Source organism: Suncus etruscus, chromosome 16 (assembly GCF_024139225.1).
Source record: "Suncus etruscus isolate mSunEtr1 chromosome 16, mSunEtr1.pri.cur, whole genome shotgun sequence".
Lineage (NCBI taxonomy): Eukaryota > Metazoa > Chordata > Mammalia > Eulipotyphla > Soricidae > Suncus > Suncus etruscus.
Window position 1 is genome coordinate 61,574,975 of NC_064863.1, and position 22,409 is coordinate 61,597,383.

Below are 22,409 nucleotides of genomic sequence, written 5' to 3' on the forward strand. Positions count from 1 at the left end.
ACTAGGATACAAAGGCCACCCATGGAATGGGAGAAACTAACTACTCACTCAATACCCATCAGATAAGGGGCTATTATCTAAGATATATTAAGTACTGACAGAATTTAACAGGAAAAATAATCTAATTCCTTCAAAAAATGGGGATAAAATTAATAGACACATCCTCAAAGAATAGCCAAAAGGTACATGAAAAAATACTCCACAATACTAATCATCAGGGAGATGCAAATCAGAACAACAATGAGGTATCATCTCATGCCATCGAGACTGGCACACATTACAAACAAACAAACAAACAAACAAACAAAAAACCAAGAGCATCAGTGCTAGCAGGGTTATGGGGAGAAAGGAACTCTCTTTTACGGCTGGTGGAAATGCTGTCTGGCCCAGTCTCTATGGAAAACAATATGGAGATTCCTCAAAAAAACTGAAAATTGAGCTCCCATATGATCCAGAAATCCCACTTTTAGGGATATACCTTAAGAACACAGAAACACAATACAAAAAGCTCTCTGCATGCCTATGTTCACAGTGCTATTTTCAATAGCTAGAATCTGAAAATAATCCAGATGCCTGACAATGGATGAGTGGTTAAAGAAACTGGCATATATACACAATGGAATACTATGCAGCTGTTCGGAAAAATAAAGTCATAAAATTCACCTATACATGGATGGACATGAAAATTATTATGCTGAGTGAAATAACTCAGAGAAGAAGAGATAGACACAGAATAGTGTCATTCATTTAAGATTTAAGATTTAAGAAATATAAGTTTAAGATTTAAGAAAAATAAAAGACAGTATGGAGACAATGGGGTCAGAAGGACCAGCCCATGATATGAACCTTACCACCAAGAGTGATGAGCGCATTTAGAGAAATAACCACACTATCAGCTATCATTACAATGATAGTGAGTGAGAGAAATAAAATGCCTGTCTGGAAGATAGGTAGGATGTGGGGGAGGAGGAATGAGGAGAGCATTGATGGCAGGAAGGTTGTATTGGTGAAGAGTGTGGTGTACTTTTTAATGACTGAAACCCTACTACAAACATCTTTGTAACCATGTTGTTTAAATATATTATTAAGAAAAATTAAAATTAATAAAACAAATATTACTTTTTTTTTTTTGGTTTTTGGGCCACACCCGGCGATGCTCAGGGGTTACTCCTGGCTGTCTGCTCAGAAATAGCTCCTGGCAGGCACGGGGGACCATATGGGACACCGGGATTCGAACCAACCACCTTTGGTCCTGGATCAGCTGCTTGCAAGGCAAATGCCGCTGTGCTATCTCTCCAGGCCCCATATTACTTTAATTTTAAAAATAAAAAGAAGCTAATAAAGAATGTGTTTGGTTCTATATTAATATAATTGAGTTAGAGTGATAGATGGGGCTGGAGTGACAGAACAATATGTAGGGTGTATGCCTTGTACACATCTGATTCCGGTTCATTCCCTGGCACCTCATTTGGTCCTCAGAGCTTCTATAGGAATAATCCCTGAATGCAGAGTCAAGATTAAGCCCTAAGCACTGCCAGATATAGACCTAAACAAACAAAACTAATGTACCAACTTTTTATATTAATTAAAACTTTTGTTTTAAATAGCCATTTATATTCTTCTTCTAGGTAGAAATATAAGAGGCCATGAGAGGACTAATTGTCTTTCCCTTTAGTTTGTTCATTTAAGCTTGTTCTTCAATATTTGGTTGCTGAATTTAAAATAAAAATTTCTTTCATAAATAGTCTATTTAATTTTCTTTATTACTGCCAAGAGCTGAGGGAGACTATATTAGATGACTTTCCTATTTGTATTGAAGAAGGATTAGACACAGTGACTATTACTTTCAATCATATTATTTTAACTGTAAGAAGAAAAATCTTCAAAAATTCATTAATGGGTTCATGACACCTATTTAACTACTGCTATTTTCTATTTTGTATAGAATGTTTTAATCACTTCATAATTCTCAAAGTGAATAAATTGGATTTCTTTATATAGCAACAAATAGAGGTCAGTATAAGTTTATATTTTCAAATATTATTTATAAAAATAAAACATGTCAATGAGAATTAATATTGCAAATACAGGAGTATAGATGTGGGAAAACAAAAATTCCAAAGTTTTTCTATTGATTTAGAATACCAAAACTATAATTATGATATATTGTAGATTACAAATCATATGGTTAAGTATGCTGCAGAAAGCGATTGAGCTCATATGAAAGGAGTTTCCGATACTTTATTTCTCTCATAGCATATACACATGAGGCTTCATCATCAAAAGATCAATTAAAAGATTTTTAATATGTTTTTGTTTGGGCTTTATCCCCATGAGAGAAAGATTTGACCATTACAAGCTGAAGTAGTTTTTAGGAGAATAAAACCCAACAACATTCTTATTTGCTAGGAGTCCATATGGGATGCCGGGGGATCAAACCATGGTCCTTCCTTGGCTAGCGCTTCCAAGGCAGACACCTTACCTCTAGTGCCACCTCTCCAGCCCCAGAACTTAAATTTCTTAAACTGAGAAACTTCTACACCTCAAAGGAAATAGTGATTAGGATATAGAGATTATCCATGAAATGAAACTATTCACCCAATAACCATCTGAATATGGGATAATATCTAACATATCTAAGTCACTGGTAGAGCTTAGCAAAACAAAGCAAACAAAGAACAAAATAAAGTATCCAATACTTCAATAATGAGAAGAAACAGTCATTTCCTCAAAGAAAAAATACAGATGGCCAAAAGGCAGATAAAAATTGCTCCCAGGGGTCTCAAAGTCAATTTACCTGGGGGCTGCAGGAGGCAAAGTCGGGGTGATCCTTGAGTGCAAAGTCAGTAGTAAGCCTTGAACATTGGGGAGTGTGACCCAAACAACTAAAACAAAACAAAACAAAATAAGATTCCTCTAGGGAAGGGCAACAAGTTTGAGACCCCTGATTGAATACGATGAAGCTGTTAAGAAAATGAATCATAAAATTTGATCTCGTTCAATAAGAGAGTGAAATGAGTCAGAGGTAAAGGGATAAACATAGAATGATTGCACTAATTTGTGGTATATAAAATATGGCATCTTATTAATATTCAAAGATAATCGAAACAATTGCCATGGAAGACAATTGCCTGTCCCTAGGAGAAAGCTTGACACAAATTTGGGGGAGTGTAGTTAGGGCAGAAAAGTTATCACTATAATGATTGTAATTCTATATGACCACTCTGGACAAGACATAGATGCTGAAAAAAGATAAAGTGATATGCATGATATCCCTTCAGCAGTATTGAAAACTACAGTGAGACTGCAAGGCAGAGGACAGACTCGAAGATAGGAGAAACTATAGACAATGTGAAAAATTTGTTCTGATGAAAGATTAATATGACTGAAACTCAATTATGAACAAAATAATAAACTGTGAAAAAAGTTAACTCTGTTATGAACAAGCTTGTTACCACTGTATTTAATAAACTACATTTTAAAAGGGAAAAAATAAAATAAAATATCAATGAGGAACTCTAAGGAGTTAATTTTTCTTTCTACTCTATTGTGAAGAATCTAATTGCAGAATACTTACTTTGTGGGCTCCTCTCACATCAATCTAGTGATCCAAGGAAACTGTGACTCCCTTTTGTTCCTGTGCACCAACAAAGCAATATGAATTCCTTGGGGAGCTATTGAACAAGGGAGCTGTTGAACAAGGGTCAGCCATAACAGAAATTGGCTTTATCACCTGAACTAAATAGAGTCCTAATCAAAACTCAGGGTGATCTATTGCAACATTGAGCACAGAATCTGGTCAGGTGAACTGGGGGTGGTCAGAACTCAGGGATTATCGAACTGGTCTGAACTATTCAGCTGGCCAATATGATTAATATGAAATTTTAATACAAGATCAAAATGTAATAAATTCCATACTGTAAGTAACCTGAGCTCCTCCTGTCCCTGGCCTAAATTAGTTTAATTATATTCTTATCACAATTTAATTTCAAACATGATCTGTATTTAAAATCTGTCAATGCTCTTTTTCATTAATGTCCTGTCAATAACTAAATAGTACTGTAGTAGTTCTGAATTTTTCAATACAGTTTCCTCAATGTTCTATAGTCAAATCTTTATTAAAAAAATGGGAGTTCCAGTTATAAAGCATTAACCAAGTCCATAATTTCCCAAGCAAGTTTCAGTAAATCTATTAATAATGAGATAAACTAGTAAATGTTTTGATGAAAATAATTAAAATATTATCCTTTATGTTTCATATCTGAAATTTTTCACATTCTGAAAATTCTTTCACTCTGCTTCTTCATAATTTTGCAATCATCAACTATTTAAAAGCAATCTTTAATTGCTTTTATTTAGCCAATGATTTGTAGAAACACATATATTATGAAATCTATACAGCCAACCAAAATAATTTTGTACATATGATTCATATTTTCATATTAATCTAATAGTAGCAGCCTTGACAAATGGTCAAGCCTTAGATTATATGATTAACAAAACTTCAGAGCTGTGAAAAATTCAGCATTTAACGTCTACCTTGAAGAACGGCCATTATTTGACAGATCTTAATGGTTTAGTATGTTATGTTCCATGCTTCACTTGATAAGTAAACATCTGCTAAAATTAATCTCTCTTGTTTGATTAGTGGAGTCTTAGGAGGAAATACAAAGTCTCCCAATGTTTTCACTTTGGTTGGGGCCATAGGTCGTGAGAACTTCCAAACACAAAGACTTAGAGTACCTACTAATGTGTCCATAGATTGAAGGAAGGACTCTGCCTAGAAACTTCTTAGGGTAAGTAAAATAAGGAATAGTCTTCCCATTATTCTAGTTCTTGTTTCATAGTTTCATTCCCTGGCAACCAGGAGCAACTCCCAAATCATTTCTGACTGGTACATGTTTCCCACCTGGGACAAAGACACTCCTTTGCAGCACCATGACAACCACACCAGCAACACAAGCACTTGGGTTCATGCAGGAAAATGAAAATCCTGAAAGGAAGCTAGAAGATAAAGGCTTACTATTCCTTGTTTCCCACTGGTAGGAAGTAATTACAAAAATTACCTTAACACAAAGCTTCTGGTGACTGAATAGTTGTAATTTGAGGGGAGAAGCCTTAGGGCCTAGGGATTAAATTAAAAATATGAAAAGCTAAATGATGTCATATATCCAATACCCCTCCTCCACAACAACAACAAAAATTACAGCCTGAAACCAACGTTTTAATAATAAAAAAGTAGGCATTCATATATAGGGATTATTTTATAACTTCGGTTTTGAATGACTCATTTAACAGTGGAAGTGAGTTTTATAACACTAGTGATTTATTAATCATGTTTTCACCAAGAAAATTTCAAAAACAGCAAAAAACAATTTTCTCTGAACTAATGGTGCCAAAACATGGGTTTGATTTCCACACTCCCAAATCAGAATCTGTAAGAAAACTCAAAACCACACAGCCTGGCCATGATGAAGTAGACAAGTTTATTTATCATAAGCAAGCCAAGTTTATGTTTGTTGTTTAACGAAAGGATGGTGATTCTTTGCCAGAATCTGTGAATGCTATGTGTTAAGAACACTGACCAGTTCTTCACTGGAAGAGGCCATGATATATAATGTCAAATAAAAACATGATGTAAGTTTTATTAATAAAAGAGAAATTTTAAGATAAAATACTACATTTGTTAGTTTACAAGCTCAATAGATTTTAAAACATTTCTGTATATATTTCTACATTCTGTAATACTACCTTTCCTCCTAGGAACCAAAAAAATCTTCAATATATTGGAATTGTTGAATCATACCTTTAACATATTATTTCAATAGGTACAAAGCTATAACTTTCATTGAAAAGTTGATAAATATTTTTAAAGCATAAGAGAACAAACAGGTAAATATTTTTAGAGGATAAGGGAACAAAATAAATGTTTGCATTCAGTCAAGAATAGTTTTGGGTTCTTAAAATAATAGAAACACAATTTTGTTTTGTGCTAACTTTTGATTTTATGGAGATTTTTATTATGACCTAAAACCATGCCCTCCTTTATGAATAAGAAGAAAATATATTTCATGCACTCCAATTATGTACAATATAACTGTACTTCTGCTTCTCACTAATGCAAAATTGTGTGGGGAAAAAGGAAGGCAGTAGAGACATTCCAAATTTCCATGAGGCAAAACTGATTGATATATGAAACCAAAATTTATCTCTACCCATCTTCACTTAAATGTGTCTTAGAACAAGATTATGAAAACACACAATACATTTTTAAAATTCACCACTGTTCCAACCTATCTTCCACTTGTATTAACAAAATTATACCTACTTAGATTCTCCATTAAGATTATAATTATTTCTATTTTAAAAATGTGGGTTTCAGAAAGGTAATTTTCTACTCTTCTGGTTTTAGAATTGTAATTCAGTCCTAAATTATTCTATTCTCTTATTCTAACTCTTTCACTCTCCTGCTCTCATTATCCTTCTATCTCCAATATATACTTCATCAAATAACTCAATTGTACTTCAATCTCAATACAATTTTGTCTATTTCCTCTTAATATTACACAGTTCAAATTATCATGGTAATCATATGAAAAACTTGAAAAAACTTTGTCTCAAATGAATGATCAGTACTAACCTTATGCTGTAAGAAAAATGCCCTGATAATTATGTGGCAATGAGCAACATACAAAATATTTAATTACAAGGGAGTCACTAAAATACTTTAAAAATTCAAGTGTCTTGCTTATTATCAAAGTACATCCTTTGATAAAGACATTTATAAAGGCAAGGCTCTTAAACATCTATTTATAAGGTGTGTTTTTGTTTTTGTTTTTGTTTTGTTTTTGGGTCACACCCAGCCATGCTCAGGGATTATTCCTGGCTCTATACTCAGAAATCGCTCCTGGCAGGGTTGTGGGACCATATGGAATGCCGGGATTCGAAGCACCAACCTTCTACATGCAAGGCAAAAGCTTTTACCTCCATGCTATCTCTCCGGCCCCATCTTTATTTATGTTAAGACTTATTTTCTTTTTCTTCTTATAACTTATTGAAAAAGATACTCTTGTGTTTCATCAAATAATCTCATCAATCCATAATAAAACGCTCTACTACATGGGACTACAGTTCTCATTAATAATTCATCACAACTTTCTAATCTAGAAGATGCTCAATTTTAAATTTTCAGATAATGAATAAATTATAAAAACATTTTCTTAATTTTCACTTGGAAAAACTAATGCTCAGCTCTCAGAAACGTGACCAAAAAGTTAAAAGAAAAAATTAAAGTTACAGTATGGTGTTTAAAATATATGAATCTGAATTTCTATTTACAGAGCAAGAAATTTATACTTATAAATTACATGACTATAATTTAAAATTCTCCAAAGGCAATATGATATCACCACATCTCAGTTGAATCAGACCTTCATAATTAAGGAAACAAAAAGTATTAAATTCATGCTAAGGCTTGACAGGAAAGAATCTAAAATAACTGAATAGTTTAATTTTGAATCAAGATTTCAATTAATTTAAAAGAATTGTGTTGTATTGGGGAAATACCTCCTAAAAGTAACTCTAGAGAATGGTCACAAAGGCACCCTCCTGATAATTCTTGGCTAAGAGGGCCTGCAGTTCAATACAGGGTCTCTGGTGCTACTTGGGTTCTTAAGTACTGGTGTTTATTAAACCACATTAGCAGTGCTCAAAAGACACCTGAGTGACCCCGTAAGGTACTTGGGGACCTTCAGAGATTAATCTGGCAAAGCTTAGAGTATGATAAAGTGTCCAGAATCAAAGCTGAGTTGGCTATATGCAAAGCATACACCATAACCCTTATAATCTCCTTGGATCAAGCAACTGAAAGTTAATAACAACAAAATGTATTTTGCTTTAATCTATCAACGTTAAAAAACTTATTTAAGTAAATATTGTAAAATTTTTACCACAACTACTATAATGTGATCTACTTCACAATAGAAAATTTCATAGAGCCTGTATTTTTAAAATTAAGAATAAGATATGACTGAACTGATTCTACTGAAATTGATACTTTAAGTAATTTCTTAAAATAATGTCCATCCCATTGAAATCATTTAAATCTTCTATTCAAGTATTATTATTTCCCCTATCCAGCATATAAAACTATAAGTATTAAACCAATAATTCTCATAATTTTTGTTTTAAAAAATATTTTATTCCATAATATATGAACATTCTTTTTTAAAAATCATTTAACCATTGCCTAAAAGGCATACTATTTATTAATCATATACACAACAACCAAGACTGTAGAAAACATATTGCATCTTACTACAAATAATGTAATATAACTAGTTTTCTAATTAGGAATGAAGTTTTTGAAATATGAAAACATAATTAGTAGTAATTTTTTCATAATGTGAAGGCAAATAAAGCCTAATTGATAAACTTTAATAAAAGTTGTAACATGTAAATCTTATGCATACAATATTTTAAATTAATAATTTGAAATAAAAATATAGCATTGAGACGAAGTGTGGGTTTGATTGGGTGTCTCTTCGTTTGGGTACTGGGTACTGGTTCATTGGGGTAGGAGGTCAATCTTGATGCCTAATAGATTAAGGACTGAGGGTGAAGAGTGTTAATACCGTGGGAAGTATGGATGGGTATGAGGGATGAAGGGTTTTGGATGCCTTTCTCAAGACCATGACATTTTTTGTTTGTTTGTTTTGTTCTGTTTTTGGGGTGCTTAGCGTTATTGTTGGAACTCTTAATAGATATTTGACACCTCATCTCGTAGGGGTGGACTGTTTCACCTTCTTTTTCTCCTTCGTCTCTCAAACCGATGGCAAGAGCCTCTAAAAGAATTCTGCTTAAACCTGTAAAGCTTTGCAAAAGCAGGCTCCCTGTGTGTGACACCAGGCGGGGAAAATCCGCGAAAGTACACGGGCCCAGTGGGGCCCAACTAGGAAAAACTAGTGAGTGTGACCTGTCTATGTCTGTCTACTGTCCTCTTGCGTGAAACTCTTGGAGTGGGGCAAAAAGAGGCTCCAGCGGAGCACGGCCGCGTAGCGAAGCGCACTCTTTCTAAGGAAAGAACTCCATTGCAACAAGAAGGAAAAATCACACTAAGAACGGCGCTATATCACAGAAGCAAACATTTCTCTCCGGACTGTCTTCTCTGTTGCATACTCGGGCCTAAGATTTGACCCAGTGTGAGGCTTCATCCACGGAGGACTCCCCTCCCTTAGAGGCAAGTCAGCCCATACAGAAAGGGAGGAGCCAGAGGAGTGTGCTGCCTGCATCATATAGACAATGAATACCACCACAACACGTAGAAAAACCCACAATACAAGTGTGACAATGGGGAAACAACGCAGGCCAGCATCAGACATAGAGAATGAAGATGACAATTCTGAGGAACAGATAATGACCAACCAACTAATCAACCTCTCAGATAAGGACTTTAGACTAGCAATATGGAAGATGCTCAATGGACTCCAAGAAACCATGGATCGAGTTGAACAGAACACTAATAAGAACCAAGAAAATATGAAGACAGAAATCACAAAACTCCAAACTGAAATAATATGTCAACTAACAGGACTGAAAAAGTCAGTAAACGAAGTGAATGACAAAATGGATAAGCTCTGGGACTGGGTATCAGAAGCTGAGAATAGACTTGGTGCTGTGGAAGATGAGATACATAACGATTCCATACAGCAAGAGAGATTGGAAAAAAAACTTAAAGCAAATGAGCAGACAATGGAAAAATTAGTCAAAGAATGGGAACAGATGAAAATAGAAGTCTATGATAAGATCAACAGAAACAACTTAAGAATCATTGAAGTCCCAGAGACCCAGGAAGAAAATTTCCACGAAGAATCAATGGTCAAGAATATCATTAAAGAGAAACTTCCAGAGCTAAAGAATATATGTGATCAAATCCTGCATGCCCGAAGAGTACCAACCAAAAGAGACCCCAGAAAAACCACCCCAAGACACATCCTAGTCACAATGACAAATCCCACAGATAGAGACAGAATTCTGAAAACAGCAAGATCAAAAGGAGAAATCACGTTCAAGCAAGCTTCCCTGAGATTTACAGCAGACCTGTCACCAGAAACACTCAATGCCAGAAAGCAGTGGTGGGATATTGTGACAAGACAGAATGAAATGAATGCTTCACCCAGAATACTATACCCAGCAAAACTCACTTTCTGGTTTGACGGAAGAATACATGGCTTCACAGACAAAAAACAGCTCAGAAACTTCACAGACATAAAACCAGTCTTAAGAGAAAAACTGAAATACCTAATCTAAGAGAAGACTACCCAAAAGACACACCAAAGTTTGAAATAAAGATGGCGTTAAATCCCAGGACAATTCTTTCTCTCAACGTCAATGGACTAAATGCACCAGTTAAGAGACAGAGTGGCTAAATGGATCAAAAAACTCAATCTAACCTTCTGCTGCCTACAAGAAATGCACCTGAATAGTCAGAAAAAACATAGACTCAAAATAAAAGGCTGGAGAAAAATTATCCAAGCAAACAACACCCATAAAAAAGCTGGAGTGGCCATACTAATATCAGATAATGCAAACTTTATACTCAGGAAGGTTGTAAGGGACAAAGATGGACATTTTATATTAATCAAGGGGTACGTAGAGCAGGAAGAATTCACTCTCCTAAACATATATGCACCGAATGAGGGGCCAGAAAAATATTTAATACAACTGTTGACAAATCTGAAAAATAATATCAACAACAACACAATAATTGTGGGGGACCTTAACACGGCTTTGTCAACACTGGATAGGTCAACCAGACTGAAACCCAAGAAGAATATATTAGACCTGAGGAGAGAAATGGAAGAAAGAGGCCTAGTGGATATATATAGGACACTCCATCCCCAGAAACCTGGATACACATTCTTCTCCAATGTACATGGGACATTCTCCAGGATAGACTACATGCTGGCACATAAAACATACCTCCATAAGATCAAGAGGATAGAAATTTTGCAGACTACCTTCGCTGACCACAAGGCTCTGAAATTATTTGTGAACTCCAAAGGGACTCAGAAGAAACACTTTAACACCTGGAAGTTAAACAGCCTCATGCTCAATAACCAGTGGGTCCGAGATGAAATCAAGGAGGAAATAAAAAGGTTCCTGGAAACAAATGACAATAAAGACACAAACTCTCAGAACTTATGGGACACAGCAAAAGCAGTACTGAGAGGAAAATTTATAGCTTTGCAAGCACACATCAGGAAGGAAGAAGGAGCTTACCTGAGTAGTTTAATGACACAGCTAATAGAACTAGAAAATGCTCAACAAACGGACCCAAGAATAGGAAGACAGAAGGAAATAACAAAGCTGAGAGCAGAAATCAACGAAGTGGAAACCCAAAAAACAATCCGAAAGATCAACGAAAGCAGAAGTTGGTTCTTCAAAAAAATAAACAAGATTGATAGACCACTGGCAAACCTAACAAAGAAAGAGAGAGAGAGAAACTTGATAACTCGTATCAGGAATGAAAAAGGAGAGATCACTACTGATATGACAGAGATTCAAAGGGTAATCAGAAACTACTTTGAAAAACTCTACGCCACTAAAAATGAGAACCTGGAAGAAATGGATAAATTCTTGGACTCTTATAATCTTCCACGGTTGAAGGATATCTAAACACCCCCATCACCATTGATGAAATTAAAACAGTAATCAAATGTCTGCCGAAAAACAAAAGCCCAGGTCCAGATGGATTCACTAATGAATTCTATCAAAATTTCCAAGAGGAACTACTGCCAATCTTGGCAAGAATCTTTCATGAAATTGAACAAACAAAAACACTTCCAAATAGCTTTTATGAAGCCAACATCACCTTGATACCTAAACCAGACAGAGACGCTACCAAAAAAGAAAATTACAGACCAATATCACTGATGAATGCAGATGCAAAGATCCTCAACAAAATCCTGGCAAATAGGATTCAATGCCTCGTTAAAAAGATCATCCACTACGATCAAGTAGGTTTCATCCCAGGAATGCAAGGCTGGTTTAACATCCGTAAATCTATCAACATAATACACAACATCAATAACAAGAAAAATAAAAACCACATGATCATATCAATAGATGCAGAGAAAGCATTTGATAAGGTCCAACACCCATTCTTGATCAAAACTCTCAGCAAGATGGGAATGGAGGGAACCTTTCTCAATATAGTGAAGGCCATCTAGCACAAGCCAGTGGCAAATATTATCCTCAATGGAGAAAAACTGAAAGCCTTCCTTCTAAATTCTGGCACAAGACAAGTCTGTCCTCTCTCACCACTCCTATTCAACATAGCACTGGAAGTACTTGCTATAGCGATTAGGCAAGAAAAGGATATCAAGGGAATCCAGATAGGAAAGGAAGAAGTCAAGCTCTCACTGTTTGCAGATGACATGATACTCTACTTAGAAAACCCTAAAGACTCTATCAAAAAGCTTCTAGAAACAATAGACTCATATAGCAAGGTGGCAGGCTACAAAATTAACACACAAAAATCAATGGCCTTTCTATACACCAATAGTAATAAGGATGAAATGGACATTAAGAAAACAACCCCATTCACAATAGTGCCACACAAACTCAAATATCTTGGAATCAACTTGACTAAATATGTGAAGGACCTATACAAAGAAAACTATAAAACTCTGCTCCAAGAAATAAGAGAGGACACACGGAAATGGAAACACATACCCTGCTCATGGATTGGCAGGATTAACATCATCAAAATGGCAATACTCCCCAAGGCATTATACAGATTTAATGCCATCCCTCTAAATATACCCATGACATTCTTCAAAGAAGTGGATCAGGCACTTTTGAAATTCATTTGGAACAATAAACACCCTCGAATAGCTAAAGCAATCATTAGGAAAAAGAATATGGGAGGAATTACTTTCCCCAACTTTAAACTCTACTACAAAGCAACAGTTATCAAAACAGCATGGTATTGGAATAAGGATAGGTCCTCAGATCAGTGGAATAGGCTTGAATACTCAGAAAATGTTCCCCAGACATACAACCACCTAATTTTTGATAAAGGAGCAGGAAATCCTAAATGGAGCAGGGAAAGCCTCTTCAACAAGTGGTGTTGGCACAATTGGATAGCCACTTGCAAAAAATTGAACTTAGACCCCCAGCTAACATCATGTATGAAGGTAAAATCCAAATGGAATAAAGACCTCGATATCAGCCCCAAAACCATAAGATATATAGAACAGCACATATGCAAAATACTCCAGGACATTACAGGCATCTTCAAGGAGGAAACTGCACTCTCCAAGCAAGTGAAAGCAGAGATTAACAGATGGGAATATATTAAGCTGAGAAGCTTCTGCACCTCAAAGGAAATAGTGCCCAGGATACAAGAGCCACCCACTGAGTGGGAGAAACTATTCACCCAATACCCATCAGATAAGGGGCTAATCTCCAAAATATACAAGGCACTGACAGAACTTTACAAGAAAAAAACATCTATCCCCATCAAAAAATGGGGAGAAGAAATGAACAGACACTTTGATAAAGAAGAAATACACATGGCCAAAAGACACATGAAAAAATGTTCCACATCACTAATCATCAGGGAGATGCAAATCAAAACAACGATGAGATACCACCTCACACCCCAGAGAATGGCACAATCACAAAGAATGAGAATAAACAGTGTTGGCGGGGATGTGGAGAGAAAGGAACTCTTATTCACTGCTGGTGGGAATGCTGTCTAGTTCAACCTTTATGGAAAGCAATATGGAGATTCCTCCAAAAACTGGAAATCGAGCTCCCATACGATCCAGCTATACCACTCCTAGGAATATACCCTAGGAACACAAAAATACAATACAAAAACCCCTTCCTTACACCTATATTCATTGCAGCACTATTTACCATAGCAAGACTCTGGAAACAACCAAGATGCCCTTCAACAGACGAATGGCTAAAGAAACTGTGGTACATATACACAATGGAATATTATGCAGCTGTCAGGAGAGATGAAGTTATGAAATTTTCCTATACATGGATGTACACGGAATCTATTATGCTGAGTTAAATAAGTCAGAGAGAGAGAGAAAAACGCAGAATGGTCTCACTCATCTATGGGTTTTAAGAAAAATGAAAGACACCCTTGTAATAATAATGTTCAGACACAGAAGAGAAAAGCTGGAAGTTCCAGCTCACCTCAGGTAGCTCACCACAAAGAGTGATGAGTTTAGTTAGGGAAATAACTACATTTTGAACTGTCCTAATTATGAGAATGTATGAGGAAAATGGAGAGCCTGTCTAGAGTACAGGCGGGGGTCGGGTGGGGAGGAAGGAGGCTTGGGACATTGGTGATGGGAATGTTGCACTGGTGATGGGTGGTGTTCTTTACATGACTGAAACCCAAACACAATCATGTATGTAATTAAGGTGTTTAAATAAATTAAAAAAAAAGAATTCTGCTTATTCCTGGTGTATTAGACTTTTACCCCAGTTTATTATTTTTCTCCTCTTCAAACAAAACCACATAACTTGAACTAGCTAGTCCTGCCCCCCAATTAGAGGGGGAAATAAAGGAGGCATCAGGACCAAACAGGTGTAAGGTCTAGCAGCCCTGGGGGTGAGGGAAGAGGATATGGAAGGTAGGACAAAAACGGAGGAGTACGGAAGACAAACCGGTGATGGGAATCCCCCCTGATTTTATGTAAATATGTACCTAAAATATTATTGTCAACAATATGTAAGCCACTATGATCAAAATAAAAATTATGTTAAAAATATAGCATTGATTAAGCAAATTTTTTTCAAGTTTTAACATCAGTTAGAGAAAAAATTTTAAGGTGAAGATTTAAATCTATAAACAGATCAAAGAAACTAATTCACTAGAATAAAATCTATAATATTTATTCTTCTACTGTTTTAAAAAGGCAAGTTAAATTTCATAATTTATAAGTATAAATTTTTGTCAACCCTATATTATTCAAGAGCACAGGCCAATACATTCTTTTGATTTGTAAAAAACTGTTTTCATTATATCTTACAATTAAGGTTAGGTATTCAAACAGGTAAAGATGCCTACCTGGATAGTGAAAGTCTTTTGACATGTCTATGGGGGACCGTTCGACTGCTGATCTCTTGTAGACAATATGAATTCTTCCTTTTTCTTCCTCCATCTGTTTACCTCTTTCCAAGGGTTCAATGAAATATTCATCATTATCACTTTTTATCATCCCAGCCTGAGAAAGCATAAAATGTATTAGCGTTATTAAGTAACATCTATTTCTTTAATTTTTAAGTTATATAAAATAAAGAACATACAATAAATCAAAACCAAATATTTCTTAATTTTGTCTATAAAATTTAAATAAATGTACTACTAACAAATATCTATAATGCTAATATTATAGCATATTATATGTGCATATTATATATATGTTAAAAACAGAACTTTCTATGAAATTGAAAAGAGAAATTACAAAAAATAACAAAATTGGGCTGGAGAGATAGCACAGTGGTAGGGTGTTTGCTTTGCATGCAATTTATCCAGGAAGGATGGTGATTCGAATCCAGGCATCCCATATGGTCCCCATGCCAGGAGTGATTTCTGAGCACAGAGCCAGAAGTAACTCCTGAGCGCAGCTAGGTGTGACTCCAAAATGCAAAAAAAACACAAATCATGTACCACATACATTTTATCCCACTACTAGGTGCCCTTGTAAATTTTAATTGGTATTTTATCTCTAAATGAAATTGCATGGAGATTCATAAACTAAGAAGTTATTTCCAACATCCCAGAATCACCAACCACCAAACTGCTGTCCAGACATGATAAGTATGTTTTTATATTTTTATATATTATAAATTATATTTTAAATATTATTTTGTATTTTACACAGTAATAAAACAATGAGTTCTATGGTATATATTTAAATACATAAAAGTTTAGTCTGTTAAATAACTTCTTTAAATGAAGCCTAGACTTCATTATTCAATATATTTTTCCTACTAAAACTATCTTTTATAATAAAATAAATGTCATTATATTCAAGTCTAGTCTTATGTATTGTCCTTTTCTGTTTCTTTTTAATTTCCTATTTTTAGAAAATTCCAGGACTATGATTAGTAATGAATATTATGGTACGTATGCATATTTCAGAAAAACAGTTACAGTTCATATATTTACTTTAAAGGTCAGGTAGTAATATACAGTATTGATTTATGTCTAGTTGAAAACAAAGTTGAATAATGTCTTGATGTGGAAACTAATTATTCAGAATATATATCAGATCTAGAGGAAAGTATTTTTTCTAGTGTTATACTAGCTTATTCTGTACTTCAAATATGGGATTTTCATGTAACTGGCTTTCATTAAACAAAACAAAGTAATAGATAGTATTGAACAATGAAAATTTCTAGATTGGGATTACAAAATGTATCAATGAATGGTAGGTAATGAGGAGATTACAATAGAAATGACACAGGGAAACTGGTCATTGGTATGTAGATGGACTGCAGTAATTTTATATATAAACTTTAATAGTGTTGTAATCTAAAATAATATAACTAAGCTTAGACAAAGGAGATGAGATTCATTCTTATCCTTTTGTTCTGTGATCAAGCAACATATAATGAAAGCACATATTACCAAAGAACATGGTTTTTCAGCAAATATGCTTCTACATTTTTATAATAATAATTTTTATTTTGACCAAAGTAGATTTCATATCTTCCATGGTAATATTTTAGGTACATAGTGACATTGAATCAGGGGAATTCCCACCACCAAAATTGATCTCCCTCCACCCCTGTTCCCAGTATGCATCCCATATCCCTTTCCTTTACTCCTCTGGTTGCTAGTATAAGTTGTTCCCTCTGTGTCTAGCTTGTTGTAGATTGGGTATCTATTCTGTTGTCTTTGACTTTGGATTTGGTGTTTAAGTCTGATCATTTTTTATTACTACTTAGTGATCATACAACTGTTTGATCTTGGTACCCTCCATTATTTCCCCGTCAATTTGTGCTGAAGAACAAGATGGTTCAAGTTATGTGGTTCTGTTTGAAAGAACAAAAAAATAAAATGGGGCAACAAGCAAAAAATAGGCAGAGTCTTTCTAGAGACTATAAATAACAATTTAAGAAAAAAGGGGAAAAAGGAAGAGAAACATAACAATACAAAAAGAAAAATCAAACAAAAAATCCAAAAAGCACCATAGCAATAAAGACAAGCACCACACAATAACCATGGTCCTGAAATAAAAACAAAACAAAGCACAAAAAAATGGGGAAAAAAACAACAACAATAACAAAACCGAAATAAAAATTATTGTGTGCTGCTTCTTTTTTATTTTCCCTGCATAGGCAGGTAAGTATTGGGGAGATTAGAAAGGGAATTCCCTTGGCTAAGAGAAACAGGATTTCTCCACCCTTGAAGTATACTGTCATGGGAATAACTATAGGAACTGTACATGTACTGACTGAAGATTGGGAATGCTGCTAGTTCATTTACTATGGAAAACATTATAAATATTTCTCTAATAAGTAAGAATAAAGCTCCTATAATAACCTATAAGTTCCTCATCTTGGTATCTACTTCCAAAACATAAAAAATATTATTCAAATACACACACACACACACACACACACACACACATATATATATATATATATATATAAGCACACCAAATTACACTGCAGAATTCAGTACAATAATTAGGGTCTGGAAACAAGCAAAATGTCCAAAAACAAATGGGTAGACAATGAAGTTGTGGTATATGTAGGCAACATAATACTACGCAGCCACATGAAATGATGAAAGTATGCAATTGCTCTCAACTTCTTTTTACCTGAAGGATATTATGCAAAGTAAAATAAATTAGAAGGAAAAAACAACACCAGATGGTCTCATTTACCTGCTGTGTTTATAAAAAATAATAAGACAAAATAACATACAGTATCAAAAGACATACAAACACTTTGCCTTATATGACAGAAATGAAAACTTCGAGGAGAGAAATGGATAAGTAGGTAAGAAGTAATATGAAGGTAACACATGGATTGGGTCAGGAACCCTTAATAGTATAAGATAAAGATGATAAAGTATAAAGATGATAGTATAAAGATGAGGCATATCTATATCTCTAAACCATTAGAGTCAACACTACTGTAAGAATTGGACACTGAATACAGCAATGAAATCTAAATGTGTCTGTTAAGGTGGAGATCTTGGGGATGGGAGCTAACTTGGGACAATGGCAGAGAAATGCCAACGCTGGTGTTGGGATTAGAGTTGAAATATTGTATATTGTATTAATGTATTTAAGAACAGTGCTCAAATAAGAAAAAAATTTTAAAAAATCATCAAACTAAACTCAAAAAGACTCAAAAATTTAAGTCAGTGAGAGGTTATAATGAATATTAGGCAAAGTGAGGTCTCAAACTCAATTTACCTGGGGGCCGCAGGAGGCAAAGTCGGGGTGATCCTTAAGTGCAAAGTCAGTAGTAAGCCTTGAACATTGGGGGTGTGTGACCCAAACAACTAAAACAAAACAAACAAAAAAAGATTCCTCTAGGGCAGGGCCACAAAATGTTGTACGGAGGGCCGTTTGCGGCCCATGGAGGGCCGTTTGCGGCCAAAATGAGTTTGAGACCCCTGGAAGGCACCATCTGGGAATATGGAGAGAAATCTAACAGATTCTCAAGTCCTCCAGAAGGGACTATGCATATTTTACAAAGAAGAGGACCTAAAATCAGCATTTAATGTGCGAACAATGGAATTCAAAGAATCACTAACTAAAGAAATTCAGAGATCCATAGATGAACAATTCATCCAACTCAAAGATAAACTTTATCAGAAAATGAAAGTCCATACAAACAGAACTGAGGAAACTAAAAACCATATTAGCAAACCACAATAGCAGAATTACACACATTGAGAATCACATGGATGAACTCGAGGGCAAAATAAATGCATGAATAAGAAACTCAGGAGCTTAACTTTTTAATTCATTATTTTTATTAATTTTTTGCTTTGTTTTGTTTTTATCTTTTTTTGTTTTCCTTTTTGTTCTTTTCGTACTTTTGTTATTACTGCTCTATTATATTTTTGTTTTATTTTGCTTTGTTTTGTTACATTTTTCTTCTTTTTTCCGTTTCTCCTTCTAAAGAGAAATTTATAACACCTAGACTGACCCCCTCCTAATTCCTTTTCTTTTCTTTTTCCCTTTTGCTTTTGTTTTCTTATTCCTTATCTTTTTATATATCTCCAACAGAACCACATTACTGAAATCATCATTCTTCGCTTTGTTTTGTTTTGTCCTATTTTGTTTTGTCATTTTTTCTTGATTTTGTTCTATTTGTTTGTTTGTTTATTTGGTTTTTGGGTCACACCCGGCAGTGCTCAGGGGTTACTCCTGGCTCTATGCTCAGAAGTTGCTTGTGGCAGGCTCAGGGGACTATATGGGATGCTGGGATTCGAACCACTGACCTTCTGCATGCAAAGCATCCTTTACCTCCATGCTATCCCTCTGGCCCCATTTTTTTGTTCTTTTTGTACTTTTGTTATTATTGCCCTATTGTTGTTTATTTTTGGTTTTGTTTGTTTGTTTTGCTTTGTTACTCTTTTCTTCTTTTTTCCGTTTCTCCTTCTGAAGGGAAATTTATAATGCCTAGAATGAACCCTACTAGTTCCTTTTCTTTTCTTTTTCCCTTTTGCTTTTGTTTTTGTTTTTTCTTTTTTAATTTATTTAAACACCTTAATTACATACATGATTGTGTTTGGGTTTCAGTCATGTAAAGAACACCACCCATCACCAGTGCAACATTCCCATCACCAATGTCCCAAGTCTCCCTCCTCCCCACCCGACCCCCGCCTGTACTCTAGACAGGTTCTCCATTTTCCTCATACATTTATTCCTTATCTTTCATATATCTCTAACAGAACCACATTACTGAAATCTTCTTGTTCAGCCTCACAATTTGAGGGGGGAAAATGGATAGTACCAAGACCAGACAGTCGAATGAACATTTAGTGGAAATAAAAAAATGATCAGACTCAAACATCAAACCCATAATCAACAACAACAGAATCAATACCCATTTTACAACTGGCTATACAAGTGGAGAACAGTTACACTCGCATTATGGGGGATAAAGGAGGGAGATATGGGATACATGCTGGGAACAGGGGTGGAGGGAAGACAACATTAGGGGTGTGAATGCCCCTCATTCATTGTCAATATGTGCCTTAAATATATCTATGAAATAATTGCAACTCATTTTGACCACAATAAAATTATTTAAAATATAAAAAAATAAAATTATAACTTAAGCGGTAAAAAATAAAATAAAAAATAAACAACAAAACAAAATAAGTAAATAGGTTCCCTTTACTTGCTCTGAAAGTTTGTGTTCTCCCTTAAACACATACCTTGTTTGTCTGTATGTGTCTTTGCTTCCGTATGTCCATTCTAGAGATGCCTGAGTGAACACACAATTCTTTTCCCCCCTCAGATCTTTCTAACTAAGTTTCAACAAAAACTATTTTCCTTCACTGAAAAAACAAATTAAGTATTAAAGGTTCTTTCAGCCACTATGCAAAGATGAAATCTTGTCTAAAAGGCTTAAACAAAGAAAAATAAGTCGAAAGGAGAAAAATACCAGATGAACTCACCTATATGGGGTATAAAAAGCAAGCAAGCAAGAGACTATACAATATGCAATGAAAACAAAACCTCAAGAGTCTGATAATAGACTACTCAATTGGCAATGGGGTAGGCTGGAGAGGACAGTGGTGGAATGATAGTCTGGGACAGTGGAATGTGGAAACTGACACCAGTGATGGCTGTGATTTGTAATATTTTACCTCTGAAACATATATTCTTTTGTAAAAAGAATGCTACTTCAAAATTTTAAGATATTTTATTTCCTCGTGCATGCCAATTTCTACATGCATTACATGTTTCACTTGAATATACATACAAATTGAATACACACATCAAAATCAAGCTGAAAGTCACAATAGATAAATAATTATAATCAATATTTACTCTTAATTGATACACAATATTTTTCTTTCACTTTATGATACATTTACCCAGTTTTAACATTGAACAATTTCCAAAAATTATATAGAAAATATTTACTGTTTTCCCAAAAACTATTTCTAAAATATAACATAGATAATTTTAATATGTTTTGAACAGTATTAAGCAATTTATATTAAATATATTTAACTGTGTTTTAATTAAGTCTTTATGTAGACTTTTAATAGCACTCTAGATGAAATAGTTCTAAAATAATGATATGCTAAAAATCCAGTTGTATAATTCTCCTCTCTCATCTGGTCAATGCTTCCAGCTATATCACTCAATTTAAGTACTGTCAAGAGGTCAAGATTAAGCCAACCCAGCATCTAAGCATTAATAAAAAGCTATCATAAAGGTCATATATCTTACTAAAAGGTATCTTTACATTTGGTATCCAATTATAATAATCCAGATGGATGGTTTACTAATTTCTAGCAGAGTGTAAATGGCAAATAATAAGGAGTTTGGGGTATAGAGTTTCATATGAAGTAATTTCTATGAAATGCCCATTGTAGGCTATAAAGTTCTACAGTAAACATGAAACTCTAGGATTTACATGCCAATAATAATAAGCATTAGTCACTAAGGAAAGACTAAATTGTACTAATCAATTTCAGACATAGAGGTATAAAGGACATTAATATTTCCAAAAATATTTATTAAAGTTTGCTTAAAAATTTTATGATTGAGGACTGGAGAGATAGCATGGAGGTAGGGCATTTGCCTTGCATGCAGAAGGACAGTGGTTTGAATCCTGGCATTTCATATGGTCCCCCGAGCCTTCCAAAAGCTATTTCTGAGAACAGTGCCAGGAGTAACCTCCTGAGCGCTGCCGGGTGTGATCCAAAAACCAAAAGAAAAATTATGATAGATAATTTAAAAATATACACTATGGTGGCCCAAGTGATTGAAGAATTTGCCTTGCCCCAATTCAATCCCCAGAACAACATATGGTCCCTGAGCACAGGAGTGATCCATGAGCTCAGAGCCAAGAGTAAGCCCTGAGCACTGCAGTTTTGGGCCAAAACATACACACACACACACACACACACACACACACACACACACACACACACACACACTAAAATTTTATATAGAGGAAATTGGTAATAAAACTATATATCAAATTTTATGTAAACTAGAATGTGATTAGAAGAAACAGGAAACCGTAGTAAATATGTAATTGAGAAAGAGAAAAACATAATATTCAAGAATGATGATCATTGTACTTTAATATAAAAACTTTATCTTAGCTCATATATTTCATTACAAGTTTGATAATCACCATTTCACTGTTTTTTTCTTCCA

General features: G+C 34.6%; 1 protein-coding gene across 1 annotated transcript in view; it reads right to left on the reverse strand.

The window, feature by feature from the left end:
* ADAMTS3 (ADAM metallopeptidase with thrombospondin type 1 motif 3) overlaps positions 1-22,409 on the reverse strand; it is a 248,726-nt gene that overhangs the window by 117,535 nt on the left and 108,782 nt on the right. The window contains exon 4 of the mRNA XM_049789927.1: positions 15,098-15,254. Within this exon, the coding sequence (XP_049645884.1) occupies positions 15,098-15,254 (157 nt within the window). The remainder of the gene's footprint in view (positions 1-15,097; positions 15,255-22,409) is intronic.